At 41.7% G+C, this 22926-nt stretch overlaps 1 protein-coding gene across 1 annotated transcript in view; it reads left to right on the forward strand.

Annotated features, from left to right (window-relative positions):
- LRFN2 (leucine rich repeat and fibronectin type III domain containing 2) overlaps nt 1-22926 on the forward strand; it is a 152160-nt gene that overhangs the window by 104386 nt on the left and 24848 nt on the right. The window contains exon 2 of the mRNA XM_058802554.1: nt 13446-14838. Coding sequence (XP_058658537.1) covers nt 13466-14838 — 1373 coding nt within the window. The 5' untranslated portion in view covers nt 13446-13465. The remainder of the gene's footprint in view (nt 1-13445; nt 14839-22926) is intronic.

Genomic DNA, 22926 nt, shown 5'->3' on the forward strand with positions numbered 1-22926 from the left:
CTCTGTTCTTGTGAGACAACTCCTGGAGTACTGCATACAGGTCTGTGCCCCCAGCATAGGATATAGATAGGAAGGATATAGAACTATTGCAGCAAGTGCAGAGGAGGGCCATGAAGTAGTTGAAAGCACTGGGGCACCTCCCTGATGAAGACAGGCTGAGAGAATTGGGTCTGTTCAGCCTGGAGAGGAAAGGGTTGCACTGAGACTTCACAGGAACATTCCAGTATCTGAAGGGGCTTGTAGGGAAGCCAGAGAGGGACTCTTCCTCAGGAAGTGTAGTAACAGAACAAGGAGGAATGGCTTCAAGCTGAAAGATAGTAGATTTAGATTGGATGTTAGGAAAAAGTTCTTTCCTGTGAGGGTGGTGAGATACTGGAACAGGTTGCTCAGGGAAGTTGTGGATGCCCCATCCCAGGAGATGTTCAACACCAAGTTTGTTGGTGGTTTGAGCAACCTGGTCTAGTGAAAGGTGTCTCTGAAGGCAGGGGGCTAGAACCAGATGATGTTTAAGTTCCTTTACAGTCCAAACCATTCTATGATTCAATCAAACAGCACACTCAGGGAATCATAAAATTGTTTAGATTGGAAAAGGGCTTTAGGATCACTGCATCCAACCACTAAACCATGTCTCTAAGTAACACATCTACATGTCTTTTAAATATCTTCAGGGATGGTGCCTTAACCACTTCCCTGGGCAACAAGTTCTAGTGCTTGATAAACCTTTTGATGAAGAGATTTTTCTTATATTCAATCTAAACATGTTCTAGTACAACTGGAGGCCATTTCATCATGTTCTACTGCTTGCTACCTGAAAGATGAGATCAACTCCCACCTGCCTGCAACCTCCTCTTAGGTAGTTGTAGAGAACAATAACATTCCCCCTAGCCTCCTTTTTTCCAGGTGAAACAAGCCCCTTTCTCTCAGCCAATCCTCATAAGATTTGTGCTCCAGACCCTTCACCAGCTCTATTGCCTTTTGGAAAGGGAAAAAGCCTTCAGTCTCATTAGCATGACTGAAGTATCATGATGTACTTATACTGTTGTTATTTATAAAGTAATGGATTAGAGATGCCTTTTACTTCCTTTCTTTTTGCTTTCCTGGTGCTGTTTCCCAGTGTACTCATTTGTACTAGTCAAGGTTTCTTCACATTCAGGAAATTTTGAAACCTACTCCACTATATATGAGCTTCCTACTGGTGACAGGCGAGCCTCTGAGCTGTGGTTAAGCCATTGGAGAAAAAGAATGTGAGATGTCAGGAAAGGAGGCAAAGTGTCTTTCAGGGGCTTCTGTTCTGCAGGGGGTCAGGGCAGCAAATGGGGCACTGGGGACAAAGTCACTCCAGCCACACACAGACACGCACTGCCTCTGCCTTCTGCTGACTGCCACTCCTGGGGTGACGAAGAACCAGTGACTGAGCTAGAGAAAACACTGCACAAGATGTCTCTTATCCACAATCTCCCTTCCTGTGCATGACAGCAGACTGCCCCATAAACGGATCTTACATGCACGCACTGTTTCCAGATACTTTGGAAACAACTGATTAGCAGAAGTCGGTACTTATAATTATCTTACAGAGGAGAAAGAGAGGTTAATTGAAACTCATCCAAGGTTACATAGATAGCAAGACACGATGAAGTAATCCAGGAGTTAACGTTAACGTTAAAGCCAGATTTCTTTCCCAGAGACAAAAGCACTGCATCTCTCCTTTCAATGTAATTATGTAAACATTGTCCATGACACTAGATTTGTGTTAAAAAATTGTGCAGTGATATGCTTTACATGTGGAAATATCACTGTGGAAAGAGAAGGTATGAGAGTTGGGTTTTCCGTGAGGAACTTGGTGAATTATTTTTGGTAAAACATTTGAGGCAGACTGTGCCTCTTCTTATTCACTTCTTAAAACTAGGTAGAAGTTGTTTCTTTTTCCAAGTGCATTAAGATTCTGGTGTGAAAGTACTGGTATTGCTACCAAAAGTCCTCCTTTCTTTTTCCCATCCATTTACAGCTCTTTGGAAATAGCTATCTGTGTAAGCAAGTGCAACAAAGTCTACAATTTTGAAAAGCTGCTCTTGTCGTGGTAGAAGTAATGGGAATGTTAAATTCTCCTGAGAAACAGTAAATTATCCTCCTGTATGTGAATCAAAAAGGGAGAAGTGCTAGAAAGAGAAATTTAATGGACAGACCTAGTCCCATCAGAAGTGAAAAGCAAGAAAGTACAATAGAAAGTTTACCAGGCTGCTGAAAGAGCCCAGATACTGTGGAGGCCATGTGCTGTGTCATGCAATGGCATAGCAGGGTTCTCACGTTTCCTTCTCAGAACTCTGCTAATTTCTCACTGACCCATGAACCAAACACAGAGACAAGACACTGAGCTTGTATTCCCTGTAAAAGGGGACCTCTGCCACCATATGCCTATGCTAACATTCTTAGGAATCCTGGGACATTCAGCCAAAAGTGATTGTTTTGATGTTTTTTTTTAAATGTGGACTTCAAATCTGCTTTGCTTATGTTTCAAAGGATTTCCATATCTTTGTATATCACTTTGTGTGTCCAATTAAATTTATGAGAAAAAATCAGAAAAAAGATCTTTTAGTTTTAATATGCCTTGGATTTCCTACCAGTGTCTCTCTGCATGTGGGTTATACATGAAAGAAAAACTGCAGTCTGCACTCCAAATAAAGAATGCTTCCTATGGAATATTGGACAAACTTTGTCTCTAGAGCTGAACAAAGGGTCAATTAAAAAAAAAAAAAGGCAACAGTCCCAGATAAAGAAGAGAATCCCAATTCTAATTATCCTGCTCTTCCTTTGATGTGGAAGGAAATAAGAATGCATAAAGACTTTTATGAGAATTAAAGTAAGCTCAAGATAAAGTTACCTGAGGATTTTCTGTCATGGCTCAGAGCCAAGGGGAGTTTGGATTCAGACCATGAGAAGAGGCCTTCCATGGTATTTGCAGAAAGCAGTAGGGCCTGTTGATGGACATTTATGTTTCTTGCCACAGGCAGTTCTCTGAAAGAACTGCTCCTTAGCAGCTTTGCAGCTTCTGTGTGTGTTCAAAATCACTAAGAAATGGAGTAACTGGTAACTTCTCTACTGTGCTGATAAAGCAAAATGGAAGATTGCTGTTAAGAACAAGATAAATAAATGAACTGAATGGCTAAAAATAGCAGAGGGGCCCAGCTTAGCTGACTCATGAGCTTGTAGATGAAATCTGATAGAGACTGGCACACAGCATTAAAATAGGATAAATGTCGATGGCCATTAAATGAACAATGAAAAATGAATGGACCTTCAAATGGTCTGTGGGAGAAAAAAACCAAACCAGCCCAAGCCAATTAGTGCTCAAGCCATTTACAATTAATGGTGTTGAAAACACCATTCCTCTTCTCCTGTGTATCTGTGATGGGAAATCATCACCCTGCACAGATGTACAGGCACTGCCCTGGAAAGCTCTAGGAAACTGCCCAGAGAGACCTGTTGCTCATGCAACACTTCTAAGTGTGTCTCTTTACCAAACAGACACACTAGGATTTTCTAAATGGCCTCTTTGTCTTCAGTTTGTTTTTGTATGCTTACAAGTGACTGCCTACACATTTAAATTTTGTGCATTACCAAAAATCATCCAGGTAGCTAAGCACTGTTTTGTGACAACAAATCAGGCAGCTAAAGCCTGTGCTTTCCAGTCAGTGAAGGTAGAATGATACTAATACAACTGTTTTCACAGGTAAAATCACATTAGTCAACAAAATCTGGCTATGATTATTAAGGTTATAATATTCCATTCACAAGTTCTGGATAGAGCTATATACTTTTTTGTATTTTGTTAGAGGTTTTGCCCACTGGCAGGTATCAGCCCATGTGACAAAACTTGTTTGTAAGATTATTCATGTTTCATGAGACTACTTTAAGAAAGTCATTAAATGAAGCATTTAGAATATTTGTTCCTAGTGTTTCTGAAATTAAATGTTTTAATTTGGAAACCACTCATTTCACGTACATATTTTTCCAAAGTACAATATTTAATGAATGAGTAAATCAAGCATGCCTACTGGATTTATGCTACAGGACTGAATTAATTTAGTTACTACAATCAGCATTCAGCAATTAAAAATTGAACAGTAAGCTTCAAGGCAGATACAAATGAGACTGACCTTGGCATTGCAGGTAGGCATCATTCTAGAGTAAAAATTTCCATCTTCTGCAGCACAAGAAATTTAGGCTAATTGCCAAGAGGAATTTTAGGCACACATTTCTTTTGCTCTGTTCTCTGTGTGTGCAGGAAAGCCTTTTAGTCTCAGCTTCAAGTGGCATGATGCCAGATCAGACCAGGTCTGGAGATTAGTCATAGGAAGTAGTGATACCTGTACCCTTTGGATGGGAGCTAGAAGCAAGTCCAGTTTCCAAAGGATGTCTCCCTAACTGACCAAGTCCTGGAATCATAGCGTGACTGTGGAACAAGTTCACTGCTTATCAGACAATGGAGAACCTGCACAGCTCAGACCATCTTAACAGCAGAGTGGACTGTTGTCTAAAAAGGCTGAACTTGGGATAAAGCCTTTTCATTAGGCAGAATGTTAATAATGTTGATAATGTATGTCTTCCACGTGGATACTCTGATTCCAAACATGAGGTGGGCACAACGATGCATAATGTCCTTCACAGAAGTCTAACAAAGCTAACCAAGTGTCTCTCCTCTGCTTTCATGAAACTTAATATATTTTATATTCTTGAAAAGTGAGAGTAGTAAATAATTCTGAGGCTTCTGCACTTCAGATTTTATGTGAAGTGATGAAAATGTCCCAAATGTATTATGAGGAAGTGCCAGACAGGCAGATGCTCGGAAGTACACAGAATGTGTTCACTAAGTTTTATTTTCTCACAAAATGAGTCTCAAAATCTTGACTAATTTTGCACATTTCTTAAAACCAAATGGCTTATTTCAGCCAAGTGCTAGCAGCAATAATGAAGAGTGATCTAATAGATCTATACCTGGTTTCTTCTTTACTTAAGAGCTCTTGCTACATTTCTTAGGAACTAGGATGTAAGTGCATTGTGGATCTAAGAGCTCTAGGATCACTAAGGCTGCTAGACTCACACACTGCCCAGCCACCAGGGACATCTTTGTCAGAGAAGCTAAAAGACATAAAATGTTTCTCCTGGATCAATATCACTGTGAAAAATGAAAATCCTTATGTACATACATATTTCTCAGAATTTCTTCTAAGAAAGCAACTCTATCCCAGCTGAAACCAGGACCGTGAGCACATACACATTAGTGCTCAAAATACCCTTTCCATATACACTGCAAGAAAGTGACTCTAGGAAGAAATTTGTACCATGTTTTCCAAGAGCGCATCGAAGAAGCATTTGCTAGTAGGTTAATTATATCAAACAGAAACAAAATTTTTGACTGATTCTGAAATTTGTCTGCTAAGATTTGGGGTTACACTTGTCTTTTAAGTGTTATATGTTAAAACTTCATAAAAGTGTCCAAGGTTTTTTTTTTTTGTTGTTTTTTGGTTTTTTTTGCCTAAATAACCTGAAATGTGAAGAGGTTACTAATTGCAGAGATTAAGTGTGCTGGACCATTAGCATATGGATTTGTTCTTTTAGGATGTATGGAAAGAACTGGTTTAAATGAAAGAAGTTAGATACTTTAGTAAACTAGGAGAGATGAAAGCTACATTGATAATCTAGGCTTTTGACAGATGCATCATTTCCATCTTGGTAGTGGTAAGGAATTGGATAATGTTAGTATTTTAAAAAAGAAATAACATGACTGGTGTCAGGAAAATATTAGGAAAGCATTATGAAAATATCAGAAAAGCTTTCCAAGAATGCACACAGAGATACACAGGTTTTGCTCATGAAAGATTGAATGAGAGCAGTATCTTCCTGTCTGAGAAAGCCCTGCCTAAGAAAATATTTGGTTATTTCCTTGGGATCAGTTGAATGGATTAAATCAGCGTTCACAGAGTGAGCCCTCTTGGCAATCAGCTTTTGTGCATTGACCTTACCTCTGTTCTGGCTCCAGTTATAAACAGTTTTTTAGGGACTGCAACTTTAACAAAAAATGTTCTTACAATTAGGACCATCCTGTGAGCCAATTTTACTTAGACACTTCCACCCCTTTAGCCTAGCTCTTCCTAAATACTGGCAAGATAAAACTGCTTCCATGCTAGGGAGCACAGAGCAGGTAGGAGGGACTCACAGCTGCTCGGAAATGTGAGAACAATAGAACAGCATTCAAAAGAATCAAACCACATAAATAAACCTCATGGTGGTAAAGGGGTGAAAAATATTTTTAGTGCAACCTTGCTATGGCTGCAATATTCAAGAAAAAGAGTTGTACAAAGGGCGATAAAGTTGTTTCACTTTACCCAGAGTTCCCTGTTTTCTGTTACTGTGGAAACAGGATCAGTCACATTAATATGGGTGGAGTTTCATATAGACAGGTACCTGGAGAAATGTGCTCTTGCAAATGTTCCATCTTCATGTGTAAAACATAAGGTAGCTGGAGCAAGCAAGCAGTTCATGTGCTAGAGCTATTCCTTTTTTTTTCAATGAAACCAGCTCCTTAAAAGGCCTAGCCAAAACCTCCACTGCATTGTCTGTATGCACCTGATAAAGATCAGCTTTATCCCCAAAGAATGCAGGAGTCTAGGCAAGAAAAAACACAAAAGATCAACAAAAGCAGTGTTGGTTGTCCTGATTTTGAGCCTCTAAGCTGCTAGGTGCAAATTGACTTTCAACACCTGAGGAGTTTCACAAGTGCTCACAGTGGCCTAACACCAAGCCTTGGCCTAACACCGAGTGTTTCCATGGATGTGCTACTGATGACACATCCAGATGCAGAGATACTTACTTTCCTTATGGCCATTGCAATTGTTTAGTAAGTGTAGCATAAACTGCTTGTATGGATCAGGGAAAACACATAACATACCTTTCCACACAGTTTTTTGGTGATGCAAGGGATTAAGGAGTAAGTTTTGTCCTGACATAGTCCCATCCTCTTTTATGCCTTGTTGATTAAACTGCTTTTGGAAATAGGTGTGAAACTTCACCCATCACTGCAATCCTTCAAGCTCTGCATTGAGGGTAGATTTCTTAGTCACTTAAGTTCACTTAAAACAGAGATAACAATAGATAAAGAACAAAGAAAAGGGCAGCTCTCAGGAAAGAAAACCTAGTTCCTCCACAACACCTACAAAACTGAAAGGAGGTATCTAAGCTTACCCATAAGCCTGGGTTCCAGGGTGCTTGGAAACCACAGAATCAGAGCCACTACCCATCCATTTCTCCTTTTTAAATTTTTTCTTTCTCTCCCTTTTCCCAGACTTTATGCTGCATATTATTTGTCTGACAGTTACCTTGCGCTTGGCACTGTGGAAGGCAAAGGTTACTGGAATTTAAATGCAAAGTTCAATGAATACAGAAATAAAAAATGCCTTGGAGGCGTTGCTGAAATGAGATGCCAAATCCCAGAATTTGTATCTTTATGAGGAAATTTGAATACAAACCACCAAGTTTTATGGCTCTTGCACATATTAATTCATACCAATCCATGTTCTAAGAGGACTAAAGGGGCTATTTTTCATCTTGGCCTGAGACAGGAACTCTTCCAGATTTACTGACTTGCTGTGAGAAATATGCTTTATCAGGCTGATAGATATCTTTAAAATGTAAATCAGAATGGTGAGCTTATCACAAGACTGCCATTAGCAGCTTATAAAATTCTTGGTGCTGCAGCTAACAAGAGATTTTGTGAACAAGGTGAGCATACTGGTCAGCAAAAACAGACCCTAAACTTGATACTTTATTTTCTGTCTTGCAAGAAAATTACCAGAAATAAAATCAAAGCAATTTTTATTATACATCCATCTCCTTGGCAACTAGTAATTACCATGAATTTGTGGGATGGTCTAGATTTTAAAGGATATTATTATAATTGTGCAGGCTCAAGAATTGCAGTATTACCTGGAATCATACCTGGAAGTGCTCGAGTCCAGGCTGGATGGGGCTCTGAGCAGCCTGGTCTAGTGAAAGGTAGGTAGGAACTAGATGGTAGGTAGGAACTAGATGATCTTCAAGGTCCCTTCCAACATAAACCATTCTATCATTCTATTAGTCTATGAATTCTTACCTCATCTTTGGCCCAAGTGCTTTGTCTGTCTGGAGAGAGAAAGGAAAATCATTTGCGCTATAGAAGTCCCAGATTTTCTCCTTAAGGAGTCCTGTCCATTTCTGTTGTCTCCAGTGCCCTATAGGAAGCCCTTTTGGTTTATACCCTCTTCACTGAACTGTGAACTGTTCCCTTCAGGATTACATTGTAGAGAAACTCAGGACTCGGAAGCTTGCAATAACAATGCTAGTAAATGATCACAAAGGCCAGAAATATCCTCTGTAAACAAACAATATTTACATTAGTACTCTCAAGTGCATGCAATAGCTGGAATGACAGTGGCTGTTGCCAATTTGCCCTCTTGCTGGCAGGAGCACATGCTGCACTCTCTGTGACTTTCATGCACACGTGCAGGCTCACACAGGCAGATGATGTGCTTTCGAGCCATCCACAGATGGTTTCCCCATCAGGGCTTGCTTTGCCATTTAAGCCTCCTGCTTCACATCCTCCTCTTGGTGGTTCAATCCCTATTTTATGTAATTAACTTCTGTTCCTCCCCCCATTTTTACTTTTTTTCCCATGAATGCTCTTTACTCTGACGCTCAGAGTCAACCATCTCCCCAAAGCACTGTGATATTTACCAGCATCCGGAAAAAACGTGGTTAGAGAATTGAGACACTTAAAGGAGACACGGCTGTCGTAAGTGTGCATTCACATTTTTGAATAGATATTCAGAGGGTGGGAATCTAGATGAGGGAGAAGCTATGAAAGGGCTTATTACTAATTAACTATATCTATTTCTCCCCCTTTTAAACTGCTTTTTGTTTATAATTTCAGCTGGTAGGGTAATACACTAAATTAAAGCTGCATAATACATTTATAATTAAGACTGAAAAAGCCAATTGCCTGTTACGAAACCACCAATTGATAATATTGCAAGGGATATTTATAGCTCTTTGGTATGTATGCCACAGATTTGCATCAATAACACACTTGCTTATCTCCAAACATTTTATTCAGTAGCCCTTTATTTACTATTGAAGGTAAGATTACTCTTCTCAAGCCATCCTTTCTAAAAGTGTCTCGCTTTCATCTTGTTTGTAAAGCTCAGCAAACACAGATGCTTCAGTCATTTCCTCTGCTATGAAATAGTAATAACAGTATATAATTACCATCATCACACCATGCAGAAAACCTTGCCATAAAGAACACACTCTACATAGTTCAGCACTCATAGCATCTTGCATTTCTATGGCTCCTTCTTTCTGACTCATCTTGCATATCCTAGAGAGGAGATACCAGGCCACCTTACCCAGGGCATGAGTTGAGAAGTTTTGGGCAGAGCCCCAAACACAAGCCCTTAGGGCCCTATGCCCTATGCCATTCCTTTCACAAGAAGGTAAAGCAAGACCTGTTTAAAGAGCTCTTAAAAATTGTTGAAGTGATACTTTTTGTTTTGTGTTTGATGTGTGTTACTGGGGGTTTAATAACTCGAAACATGTGCCAAGAAACTGCTAAGTGTGTGAGCCCCTGCATGTTGAGAAGGGATATGGCATAGACCAAAAAAGTGCTGCAAGTTTACACGGTGATTGAAGGTTAGAGGCAAAATGGCCATCTTCAAACTGAGAGACTGAATTGTGCCTGGACCTAGTGCCACAGGGGAGGGTCTTGGAGACTGGTGCACACCATCCTAGCAGAAGATGTCTGGGAGAGCCCTCACAAAAATATAGCTTTTTGTCTACCTGCCCCTTTCCTCAGAAGGAGAATGAGGGCCAGGAATGAAGGATCTAGCCATTCTTCAGCCCTGCTGGATAGCAGGGCCTGGGAAAGGGAGAAACAGAAAGAAAGCAAATTTCCTTATATCCTGCTCATGTGAGAAGAATGTCAGCAAACCTGTGTAAGTAAATATTCCCAAACCTGAAGCAGGGCTTCAGCTTCTCCCAGCCACAATTGTATCTCCAAGCCAGCCCAATCATGAGTTTTGTTTATCCTTCAAAGACGCATCCTTGCAGTTTAAGCTGGAAAAGTGTGTGAGAGATCCAAAAAAAGCGAGATAATGGTACAAGCAGGAGTTGGTGGGGTGTAAGGAAGAACTGACGGGGTGCAAGGGAGGGCCATGAAGACAGACAAGAGCTTCACTGTCACTACAACAGTAGGGGTGGCAGTTTGAGAGTCTGTAGTTGTCAAAAAGCTTGCCAGGGGCCTGAGGTAGCACTGTCTTCCCCTGGATCCCTTCTCTTTGGAGCTATATGCTGTCATCCTTTCCATGGTTTGGCTGAGCACAGGGTGAAACCAAATGGCAATTACACAAGTGATTTCTGCTTCTAATGCTGTCTATCATTAATCTTATTATGAGTGGGCAAGTGACTTGCCCCAGAACTGGCCAGATAATTACATGGTCATCATTAACCACATTACTGAAGGGTGAAAATGCAGTTATTTTTATCCATAAAGTCAGCTGCTTCAACCCTAAAACTAATTGCACATTATTATGCAGCAGAAAGTAATTATTATAGATACTGATTTTAGCTTCTACTCCCAAAGAAGCAGACACTATTTCAAATGAAATCTTTCAGGATTTTTAATAAGCCTTGCAATCTGTGGTAGAAGAAGGAAAGAGAGAGAGAGAGAAAGAAAGGGAGAAAGAAAGGCAGAAAGGGAGAGAGAAACAGAGAAAAAGAGAGAGAGAGAGAGAGAGAGGAAGGAAGGAAGGAAGGAAGGAAGGAAGGAAGGAAGGAAGGAAGGAAGGAAGGAAGGAAGGAAGGAAGGAAGGAAGGAAGGAAGGAAGGAAGGAAGGAAGGAAGGAAGGAAGGAAGGAAGGAAGGAAGGAAGGAAGGAAGGAAGGAAGGAAGGAAGGAAGGAAGGAAGGAAGGAAGGAAGGAAGTGGCGGAAGGAAGTGGCGGAAGGAAGTGGCGGAAGGAAGGAAGGAAGGAAGGAAGGAAGGAAGGAAGGAAGGAAGGAAGGAAGGAAGGAAGGAAGGAAGGAAGGAAGGAAGGAAGGAAGGAAGGAAGGAAGGAAGTGGCGGAAGGAAGGAAGTGGCGGAAGGAAGGAAGGAAGGAAGGAAGGAAGGAAGGAAGGAAGGAAGGAAGGAAGGAAGGAAGGAAGGAAGGAAGGAAGGAAGGAAGTGGCGGAAGGAAGGAAGTGGCGGAAGGAAGGAAGGAAGGAAGGAAGGAAGGAAGGAAGGAAGGAAGGAAGGAAGTGGCGGAAGGAAGGAAGTGGCGGAAGGAAGGAAGTGGCGGAAGGAAGGAAGGAAGGAAGGAAGGAAGGAAGGAAGGAAGGAAGGAAGGAAGGAAGGAAGGAAGGAAGGAAGGAAGGAAGGAAGGAAGGAAGGAAGGAAGGAAGGAAGGAAGTGGCGGAAGGAAGGAAGTGGCGGAAGGAAGGAAGTGGCGGAAGGAAGGAAGTGGCGGAAGGAAGGAAGGAAGGAAGGAAGGAAGGAAGGAAGGAAGGAAGGAAGGAAGGAAGGAAGGAAGGAAGGAAGGAAGGAAGGAAGGAAGGAAGGAAGGAAGTGGCAGAAGGAAGTGGCGGAAGGAAGTGGCGGAAGGAAGTGGCGGAAGGAAGTGGCGGAAGTGGCGGAAGGAAGTGGCGGAAGGAAGTGGCGGAAGGAAGGAAGTGGCGGAAGGAAGGAAGTGGCGGAAGGAAGTGGCGGAAGGAAGTGGCGGAAGGAAGTGGCGGAAGGAAGGAAGGAAGGAAGGAAGGAAGGAAGGAAGGAAGGAAGGAAGGAAGGAAGGAAGGAAGGAAGGAAGGAAGGAAGGAAGGAAGGAAGTGGCGGAAGGAAGGAAGGAAGGAAGTGGCGGAAGGAAGGAAGGAAGGAAGGAAGGAAGGAAGGAAGGAAGGAAGGAAGGAAGTGGCGGAAGGAAGGAAGGAAGTGGCGGAAGGAAGGAAGGAAGGAAGGAAGGAAGGAAGGAAGGAAGGAAGGAAGGAAGGAAGGAAGGAAGGAAGGAAGGAAGGAAGGAAGGAAGGAAGGAAGGAAGGAAGGAAGGAAGTGGCGGAAGGAAGGAAGGAAGGAAGGAAGGAAGGAAGGAAGGAAGGAAGGAAGGAAGGAAGGAAGGAAGGAAGGAAGGAAGGAAGGAAGGAAGGAAGTGGCGGAAGGAAGGAAGGAAGTGGTGGAAGGAAGTGGCGGAAGGAAGGAAGGAAGTGGCGGAAGGAAGGAAGGAAGTGGCGGAAGGAAGGAAGTGGCGGAAGGAAGGAAGGAAGTGGCGGAAGGAAGGAAGGAAGTGGCGGAAGGAAGTGGCGGAAGGAAGTGGCGGAAGGAAGTGGCGGAAGGAAGTGGCGGAAGGAAGTGGCGGAAGGAAGTGGCGGAAGGAAGGAAGGAAGGAAGGAAGGAAGGAAGGAAGGAAGGAAGGAAGGAAGGAAGGAAGGAAGGAAGGAAGGAAGGAAGTGGCGGAAGGAAGGAAGTGGCGGAAGGAAGTGGCGGAAGGAAGTGGCGGAAGGAAGTGGAGGAAGGAAGGAAGGAAGGAAGGAAGGAAGGAAGGAAGGAAGGAAGGAAGGAAGGAAGGAAGGAAGGAAGGAAGGAAGGAAGGAAGGAAGGAAGGAAGGAAGGAAGGAAGTGGCGGAAGGAAGTGGCGGAAGGAAGGAAGGAAGTGGCGGAAGGAAGGAAGTGGCGGAAGGAAGTGGCGGAAGGAAGTGGCGGAAGGAAGTGGCGGAAGGAAGTGGCGGAAGGAAGTGGCGGAAGGAAGGAAGGAAGTGGCGGAAGGAAGGAAGTGGCGGAAGGAAGGAAGTGGCGGAAGGAAGGAAGTGGCGGAAGGAAGGAAGTGGCGGAAGGAAGGAAGGAAGGAAGGAAGGAAGGAAGGAAGGAAGGAAGGAAGTGGCGGAAGGAAGTGGCGGAAGGAAGTGGCGGAAGTGGCGGAAGTGGCGGAAGTGGCGGAAGTGGCGGAAGTGGCGGAAGGAAGGAAGGAAGGAAGGAAGGAAGGAAGGAGGGAGGGAGGGAGGGAGGGAGGGAGGGAGGGAGGGAGGGAGGGAGAGAGAGAGAAAGAAAGAAAAAGAAAGAAAGAAAGAAAGAAAGAAAGAAAGAAAGAAAGAAAGAAAGAAAGAAAGAAAGAAAGAAAGAAAGAAAGAAAGAAAGAAAGAAAGAAAGAAAGAAAGAAAGAAAGAAAGAAAGAAAGAAAGAAAGAAAGAAAGAAAGAAAGAAAGATTTTATCATGTTTTTATAACACATAAATGTCCCATCCTAGAGGTCTGATGCCTTTTGGTGGGACTCCTGAGAGGAGGCATCACAAAGTCTCTCTGGAGGTAGATGTTAGGCAAAACATGAGAAGAAAGGTATTATAATTAGTATATCAAAATTGCTGATGTTCCTTTTCACTCTTTTTGTTTCTCCCAGGTACTGTTGCGTGATTTACAATGGAAAAATTGCTCTGCAGCATCCTGGTGTTTGGAATGGCTGTCACAGTCAACGCTTGTCCCAAATATTGTGTCTGTCAGAACCTGTCTGAGTCACTGGGGACTTTGTGTCCCTCCAAGGGTCTCCTTTTTGTACCTCTGGACATAGATCGAAGGACTGTTGAACTCCGTCTTGGGGGCAACTTCATTATCAATATCAGCCGACAGGATTTTGCCAATATGTCTGGACTTGTTGACCTTACTTTGTCCAGAAACACCATTAGTTACATACAGCCCTACTCTTTCACTGACTTGGAGAGCCTTCGGTCTTTACATCTGGACAGCAACAGGTTGCCTGAGATTGAAGAGGATACTTTAAGAGGTTTAATTAATCTTCAGCATTTGATTTTAAACAACAACCAGCTAAGCAGCATTTCTGATGATGCCTTTGAGGATTTTTTACTGACATTGGAAGACTTAGACCTGTCCTACAATAACCTCCGAAGCATTCCCTGGGAATCTATAAGAAAGATGATAAACTTGCACCAGCTCAGTTTAGATCACAACCTAATAGATTATATAACAGAGGGGACATTTGCAGATCTTCAGAAATTGGCCAGATTGGATCTAACATCCAACAGGCTTCAGAAGCTCCCCCCTGACCCTATATTTGCCAGATCACAAGTAATTCCTTTGGTTGTTACCCCATTTTCGCCGCCTCTGTCCCTCAGCTTTGGGGGAAATCCACTGCATTGCAACTGTGAGCTGCTGTGGTTAAGGCGGCTTGACAGAGACGACGACATGGAAACCTGTGCTTCTCCTCCAAGTCTGAAGGGAAGGTACTTCTGGTACGTACGGGAAGAGGAATTTGTTTGTGAGCCCCCTCTTATTACACAGCATACTCACAAGCTGCTGGTCTTGGAAGGGCAGACTGCCACGCTGAAGTGCAAAGCCATTGGGGATCCCACTCCCATCATTCACTGGGTGGCCCCTGATGACCGTCTCATCGGAAACTCCTCGAGGACAGCTGTCTACGACAATGGCACCTTAGATATACACATCACCACCTCCAAGGACTACGGAACTTTCACGTGCATAGCGGCCAATGCTGCAGGAGAGTCCACTGCAACAATTGAACTCTCAATTGTCCAGCTCCCCCATCTCAGCAACGGCACCGGCAAAGCAGCTCCACCAAAATCCAGGCTCTCGGACATCACCAGCTCCACCAAGTCCAATCGTGGTGAAGCAAAAGGTCCCCCAGAAAGGGCTGTCCTGGTGTCAGATGTGACCACTACCTCAGCTTTGGTCAAGTGGACAGTCAGCAAATCGGCCCCTCGGGTAAAAATGTATCAGCTGCAGTATAACTGCTCGGATGATGAAGTCCTGATCTACAGGTAAATGCATTTTTTGTTTTGTCCTCTGATGACGGCAGGGGGTGGAAATCAACACAAGTCTTTTGCTCTTTGACTTTTTAATGATTTGACTTGGAACTAAGATGGCGCTGTGACCAGTAGCATTAGTGGTATTTGATAAATTTGCATTCTCTCTGTCAGTTTGCCTGTTGGTCTGTTCATTGCTTTTTTGTCCAAGTCACACATTGCAAATCTCTGTAGTACTCATTTTCCAACAGCTGTCTTCTGTAAAATTTTCAATTTGGGAAAAAATAGTACTGCAGTTGGTATCCTCCTTAGTAGGCTTAACTAAGAAAGAAAAACTTGAAGACTAGAAGTCAGAAATTTCCCTTTCCACCTCCTGTAGGTGGGATTGAAACAGACTACTTAGAGAGGAAGCAACGTGGGAGGAAGTTTGTGCTGTCTACCTATAACACAGGCTCTAATTATTCTGTGATTCAAGATTTGGGGCTGCTAACAAGACATTTTTCACCTATATGATAAAGCTTGTTTCTTATTTCACTAACATCTGTTCTACACAACCGTAATGGCTGAAAACTTTGGAGTACCTAGTTTTTTATACCATATTTAATGCAAGAAGAGGTGGATATAATTTCAAAAGCAAACCCTGAATCCTCCTTATGATCTTTCAGTTCTACAACTCCTCTGACTTCAAATGATGTAAAGTAGGAATCGCTCTTGCAGTGAAGCAGCAATAAATTTTTAGGGACTAAAAATGTGTAGGAACAGTGCAGGAAAGCAGTACTACTGTTCTTTCCTTGTGCAACGGAAGAATGATTGACATATTCATGCTAGTGATGAATCCCTAGAAACCACCTTGTCCTTCCTTTTTATTGCAAAGCTTCATTGACCTGAACTGTATCTTTGGTTATATGATCTCTCAGCAAAAGTCAGATTCTAATGGAAAAATAGAATCAAACATATCAACTCTTATAGCTTTATAAGCATCCTGAAGCAGTGAAGAAGATTTGGATCTGCTAGAGATATAATGGGATTTGGGGTTTGTACCTAATTTGAAAATAAACTGTGGCCAAAATATAATCAAAGGCATTGATTTCCATGGTAGGTTTGGTGTTATTGCCTGATGGCTATTCCACTCTCCTGCTGCCTGCAGGGAGAGCCGAGGCACTCATCAAGTATTTGGCCTCCAGATCCCACAACAAGCCTCGTTATTTTCTTCTTTACCACAGGCTGGTTTCCTTCAGCATGAGGAAGTCAAAAGGAGAGGTAGTAGACATTCATGTGACATCTTTCCCTCACCCTTCTACAATGAAACCTAATTTTAAAGCTTCTCTAGGGCAGAATGTTTAGCTGACATGGACAAAATTTTGTGCCAACAATACCTTTATCTGAGTCAGTTGTAGAACAAAAAGAATGAAGTGATCAATTTAGCTACTCCAAATTCACTCACTCATTGCCAAAAGCAGGAATATCGACCAGCAAGTCCAAAAAACATTTTTTAAAGGATATTTATTCAAATACTGAAATAATCTGAGGAAATTCAGTTCTGTCCACCTCCATTCCTCAATTATAAAAATATCTTGAAATAAATCAATTAGAAAGTGAAAATTATTTCTTTTGCTCTGGCTAATGTACAGTGGAACCAGTGTGTTAGCTTTGGGAATTGCAACTATGTGGAATTAAGCAGAATGAAAGGATAAGATAAAGTAATGATACAGTATTAGGAATAGAATGGAAGAAAACATGCTAGTGCATTTTTTTCCCCAAAGCAATGCTTTTGGCAGAAGCTCAGCAGTAATTAAGATCTTAAGCACAGTGTAAGGCTGAAAAACACTCTGAAAGATGTATAAGTCATATGTTCATTGAAAAATTAATTTGGCCAAGTGAACAGGAATATTCCTGCAACCAGAAAGAGAAGTTTGCAGAGGTTGTCAGATGCTGGAAGTGGTTGGATTTGTCAATTTTCTAGGGAGGAGGATGGTCAGGGTTAAAAAAACACAAACCATGCAGAAGCACTGACATGCAGCCTAGGAGCTGGATGGGTGAGAATTGGGTGCACAGTGAAGAAAGATGGCATCTTGCCAGCCTGGTCTGGAACAAAAAGTTGCTGTCAAGATTTTAGACACCCCTCAAAGTTTTTATCATGTCCCCACTTCCATGTCCCAGTAAGGTTTTGGTCCTTTGCTGCTTTATTTCGTTGTGGCTCAGTTTTTCAGAAGCTCAGTGAGAAGAGTGTTATTTTGAAAAATCTCCCATCAGGCCTTTTTTGAGGATTCACTGATGATGCATAGTTCTTTTCATTCACAGCTCTCAAAAGCACTTCACCAAAGAAAACTTTTTCCTTTTTTTCTCTGCATTTTGCACCAGGGAAAAATGAAGCCTAGAAAGATGAAGTGATTGTCCAGAGTCTGAGAGTTAATCAATGGTACTCATAATATCAAAACCAGTCCTTACAACTTCCAGTCAGGGAACCACTCAGTGCCTTAGAGTTAATTACTAAAGCTCTTTTGCTTTAATTGGTCAGATGCATATCACTGCAATGAGTGTGTGGAAAAACCTAAGGGAAAAGGATTTCTACAGTGCTCTGCTCCACAAAATGCTGTGTATGTGCTAAATGGGATGTGATACTGCTTAGCTGCTGAAATGATGGGCACTTAATATACGCTAAGACAGTCAGTACTCCAGGACTGAGACACATCAGCTGTGCTCAGCTTTTAGGAATCCTGCTTCACCAGCAAGAAATGTATGCGCAAAAGAAGAAATCTGCTGCTCTCTCTGCTAAGAAATTTTCATGGACATTGTACTCATTGTGAAAGAGTGAAAGCAGAAGTTCTCCCCTCCCCGCTAATATCACCATTTCTCCTGATCATTACCCAGGACAGCAGTCTCCTTTCCCCTTCCATGCCAGCTGTGATTTTCCACCATCAGGGTGGTGCAAAAGGGAACTACAGTAGGGTGCAATGGCTCAATAAAAATTCAAGTTTTGGGACATTTTGGCAAATGTTGTCAGCTGGGCCTCCCATTTGCACTGAGCTGAAATGGTACCAGAATGTGAAGTTTGGCTTTGGCCTTACCAATGCCATTATAATGAAGATTAGCTGGAGAAGCCCAGTTTGTCTGCTTTCCCATCTGACCTTCCCTTGTATTTGCTATCTCAGGGCCTTTGCTCAAGCTCATAGCAGGTTTTTATCTCTTTCAATGCATTCAGGGTGCATATTTCTGATAGTGATTAAATGAGTAGGTCCTGGATCTCCATTCAGTGGGTTTTAATGCAGCAATCTTTCCATTCTTTCATCTTCTCTGTAATACCAACATCAGTGCTAGTAAATCACTTTTAGCCAAGAAGAGAAGCTTGTTAAAAATTGAAGAACTGAAAATCACTCCTTATTTGAAGGAAAAACATGCAGAAAGAATAACCAATGTCCAATAGAGAAAGGGATGGAAGAAGACCAAGGTCTATGAAGAGATGTCTGTCCTTGGACTCTGGGTTAAAGGAGTGAACACTAGGAAACCTCCACTGTCATAAAGATCTTACCTAGTCCCCTCAGTCAGAACTCCAAAGTGTTTTAGATGTGTAAAAGCATCACTCTTAAGATCAGTGCAACACATGCACTGGTAAGCTTAATTCATTTTGAATAATTGAAATGAAATATAAATGTTAGAAAATAATATCTTTGAGCCTTAGTTTCCCATCTGTAACCTGGGTGACAGTACCACCTTGCTTTGTGGGGATAAACACATTAGAAAATATTATGGAACCAGTAGCCCACATAAATAAATAGGGAGACTTGCTTTGAAGTCATTGTGTGGTCTGCAGCAACAGGGATAGTCATGAATGATTAAGATGGAGGATTACATAACTGCAACACTAGAATTCAAGTAAGGCATCTGGGGAGAGAGATTGTGCTTTTTTCATGCATAGAGCACCCTACATGATGGGGGACCAAGTCTCAGTTTTGGCTGGCAGGCATTGCTGTAATATATACTTTCACTACTTTTTCAAAAGCGAATAAATCTGCAAGTGTTTTGTAGAACTTCCCAGGTCATACTGAGCCTTCTGGCTGTGTTTTGAATTAAAGCAAAGATGCAGCCATTTAAAAATGTGCATCTGAAGTGCGACACTGCCATTAGATTTATGAGACATTTAGGTCTGTTTTATTTTGTGGTATTTCATAGTAAAAGTGATGAAAACAGCTGTACAAATTAAGAATTACTGTAGTGTTATAGTCTCCCTAACTTATAAATTCTGCACTGGGAAAAAAAGTATTTTATATGTTTCTGAAAGCTTATTTTTTAAATATATATTTTATGTAGCAGGCAGTTGAAACATTAAAATATGAATAAATGGCTCTACATCTTCAGTTTATTTAAGCAATGGTGCTATGGATTTGATTACTTAAAGAATATGATAATGATTTATATTTACTCAGCTCCTTTTACTGCAACTGCTTTACAGGGTGGCTGAACAGAGATCCCCACTATCCTGTCACCTCTCAGTTAAATATTGGCTGCAGTTTAGCAATCTGCAGGTGATTGTTCAGTTCCTTTCCATGAGCAAAAAATAGCTTCAGCATTTGCACTCATGGATACTTTAAACTAGGGAGGAAGTAATTAACTGAGCTTGAATTTCCCACAGCATGGTGGTATAAATATACCCATGCACTCTTCCAGTCAAGTGCATGTCAATAAGAAAGTGCTTCATGACTGAGGTGCTGCAGACTTCAGGAATATCTAATTCACTTAAGAAGGCTCTCTCAAGCAGCAGTGCCACACTGAGAGGATGCCATTGTCTAGTGCTTCTTGCAAGGAAAGCCTACGGTGTGGAGATCTTCCAGCTCAAGACTGAAAACAGAGGAAGCCCTGTCCTGTTGCTGGTAGGGCAAATTGTCTCAACAGCCTGAGGCTGTAACAAAGTGTGTTTATGTCATTTTTGTGTCTGAGGAAAGCTGGAAACCCAGAGTACTAGTTAGCTTTGGAAAAGACAGAGGATTCATTTATTCTGAAAGGCCCGAACATCTGTCCTTACTTGTGATTTGGTCACTGGGCTCAGACAAATAAATGATTGCAGATAAATATCAGCCACACTTCTACCCAATTTTCATTTCCACCTGTCTCCAACCTTACTAGGCACTGACCTGCCTCCATGGCTCACACCTGGAGTGAAATTCCTGACTTAGCCTCAGCATTTGAGCTGAGCTATTCCAGATGCATTATGTGCAGGATACAACCCTTGATTTGGCCAAAGCATTTACATATTTAAACATTAAATTAAACAACAGCTGGGAGGGAGGACAGCACATGAAGATGTTAATCAGCATGTATTAATCTTTTATATTTGACAGGTAGAGAGCGCCAATTTATAAAAATAAAAACATGAAGTCACAGTCCAAAGAGAAGCAAAATTTATATAATCAGTGCAGAGGGAAGCCTGGCATGGACATTTGGTAGTTCAGATAATTTGAGAGTGGTTTGCAGCAGTAGTGTCTATGTGCTTCTGGAGTACCCTCAGCAAATGCAAGCTTGCTGCAAGGCATCAGTCATAATGAAGAAGCTGCTTTACAGATGCCTGTATTCTGGGACTGTGGGGTTTTATTTGTGTCTGCTGGAAACATTTTCATCTAGCCTTTTGTTTTTCATCTAGCCTTTTGTTTTTCATCTAGCCTTTTGTTTTCTTTCTTTTGCTGGAGGAAGTACAAGGACAGTTGTTTTTTGGGGTTGTTTTTTGCTTGGTTTTTTTTGTGCTTGTTTTTTTTCCCACCACCCTACCCTCCCTTGCAATATGAGGAATATTTAAAAAATAAATAAGAAAATGTAGTGAAAACAAGAAAAAATACATGTATTACCAGAAAATTATATGAAATATATATATTAAAAAAAATATATGCGAGAAAAGTAGGTGTGCATCTCAATAATGTCCCTAAATTCATCCTAGATTGTTGTGAAAAACTATCATCCACTTGATGCTTGTAAGAATCACAGAAAGTTATGAGGAATCCATTGGTCAGAGCACGTCCAGTTCAGGATGAGCAGAACCTGACCATGTGGATGCTGTCCAGACCATTTTCTTGTTTGCTCACTGACACAGAAAGGCAAAATACTAAATAGCTCCTTATCCCTAGGGGAAATATGCCCCTGACATGATCATGTGAGATGTATGTGAGGGCTCATGAGAAAGTGCTTGCACTGCTGCTGACCATCCTGCAGTGCCCCAGCACCTGCTCCTGGCTTGGAGGCATTCCCATTTCCTTCAAAGTTTAACTCCCGAAAAATAACATTTATTGAGGCCTGTGGAGAAGTTGTATGTGACAGCACTACCCCCAAACTCAAACTCAGGAGTTGAATGTGAAGGCAAATTGCCTGACTCTCATCTCACTCCACATCTAGGGGCGTTGCACAACGTGGAAAGGAAATTAGAGTCACTTTAGACAATGCTCTCAGGTATATGATGTGATTCTTAAGGCGGTCCTGTGCATGGCCAGGAGTTGGACTTTGATGATCTTTGTGGATCCCTTTTAACTCAGAATATTCTGTAATTCTGTTGTTCAGCATAAGACACTGGTACCCTGCTTTATCTCTGTTTCAAATTATTAATTCAGCTCAATAGGGCTGAGCATTCTCACTCAAGGGGAATTCAGGATGAGCTAGTTTTTGCCCATAATATCTGCCACATCCCCTCTCTCAGATCCTCTGAACCTAAGTACCAATATCTGCCCCCTACTGCCTTTATTGCAATAAAAAGTTATACATCTGATTCCAAAATGAAACATTGAAATAAGATTTTTATTTAGCTTCAGGTGAGCCAACAATTTGATCTCTAAATGAAAATCTTTACCATGTCCATAATTTGTATATGTAATGCACATTTAACCACCCAAGAGGCTCTACTTCATCTCTGCATTTTCACTGTAGCAAATTCCCAATATTCCTTTCCTTTCTGCTGCTCATCCATTTAATTCCAGTTGGTGTCAGAGATCCACCCTAACATCTTCTTTATTTTGTGTCACATCTACTGATATCTGGGTCCTTTTAGGAGGAGTGAAAAGGTATCAGCAACCACAAAGTGTGACAACTACTCCTAGTCTTTCTAAATCTGCAGCCAAGAACATCCTCCCTGCCCTCACTTCACCCTTCATTTCAACTGGATCGCCACCAATTCAAGCTACTTAGAAATCTCCTCCAAGGGTGTTGAACCAATAGTAAAACTAATGGCTGAAAAATACCTGCTTGAAGGAGAGGGTGATTTATTTTGTCCACAGGTGTTTTGCAATAGAGTTACGAATGGAAAAATGCTTAAAAGCATACTGTGCTCTAAACCACCACATTACTAAAATTTGCCTTGCCAATTTGAGATCATTCTGCTCAACTGAGCTCCCACGTGCTCACGGGCAGGTTCCAGGCTGTAGGCAGGTGAAAGAGGGTGCCTTGACAGCTCCTACCTCCCCAGCTTTCTGCCAGCCCAGCCCATACAGCTCCCACCTGAAGTCATTGGACAGCCTTTTCTCCCATTTCAAAGCTGATGTGGCTTTACATTCTTGGTAGAAGGGTCTTCAAAGAGAGCTCTTGCTCCTGCTGCAGTAGGCTCCTATTTCTCCTTGTCTTTCCAGTGCTGAACAGTTGAGCTCTGACTGTGAATATTGTTTTGAGGGTTGTGCAAGCAATTATATTCATTTGGTTATGTAGGACTATATTATCTATCAAATACATGAGACGGGACAAAAAGGATGACAGGGAAGGAATAAGTCAAAATTACAAACACAGCCCGAGCATAGTGCCTTATTTCACTGGCATAGCTGCAGACTTACCTACCTAATTGCTTGCTCTGAATTTCCTATTATGCCTTTTCTCTTTCACACTAGGCTTTCTGCTTGTAGACTCAGGCTATTTTCAGAAGAAAATCTCCTTTTTTGTACAATGATGGAACCGATTAACTCTAACACATAATAGCAATGATACAGCTTGTTTTCCAAGAGAAATGACTTAAAAATGTAGAACTGGAAAAAGACACAGCACTGGAAAAATTAAAAATAAAAAAGAGAAGAATACACTGGACTAAATAAATTATATTATAAAGTCTTCATTAGCTTTAGCCCTTAAAAGTCTGGTTCTTTT

This window comes from Ammospiza caudacuta, chromosome 3, assembly GCF_027887145.1.
Source record: "Ammospiza caudacuta isolate bAmmCau1 chromosome 3, bAmmCau1.pri, whole genome shotgun sequence".
Lineage (NCBI taxonomy): Eukaryota > Metazoa > Chordata > Aves > Passeriformes > Passerellidae > Ammospiza > Ammospiza caudacuta.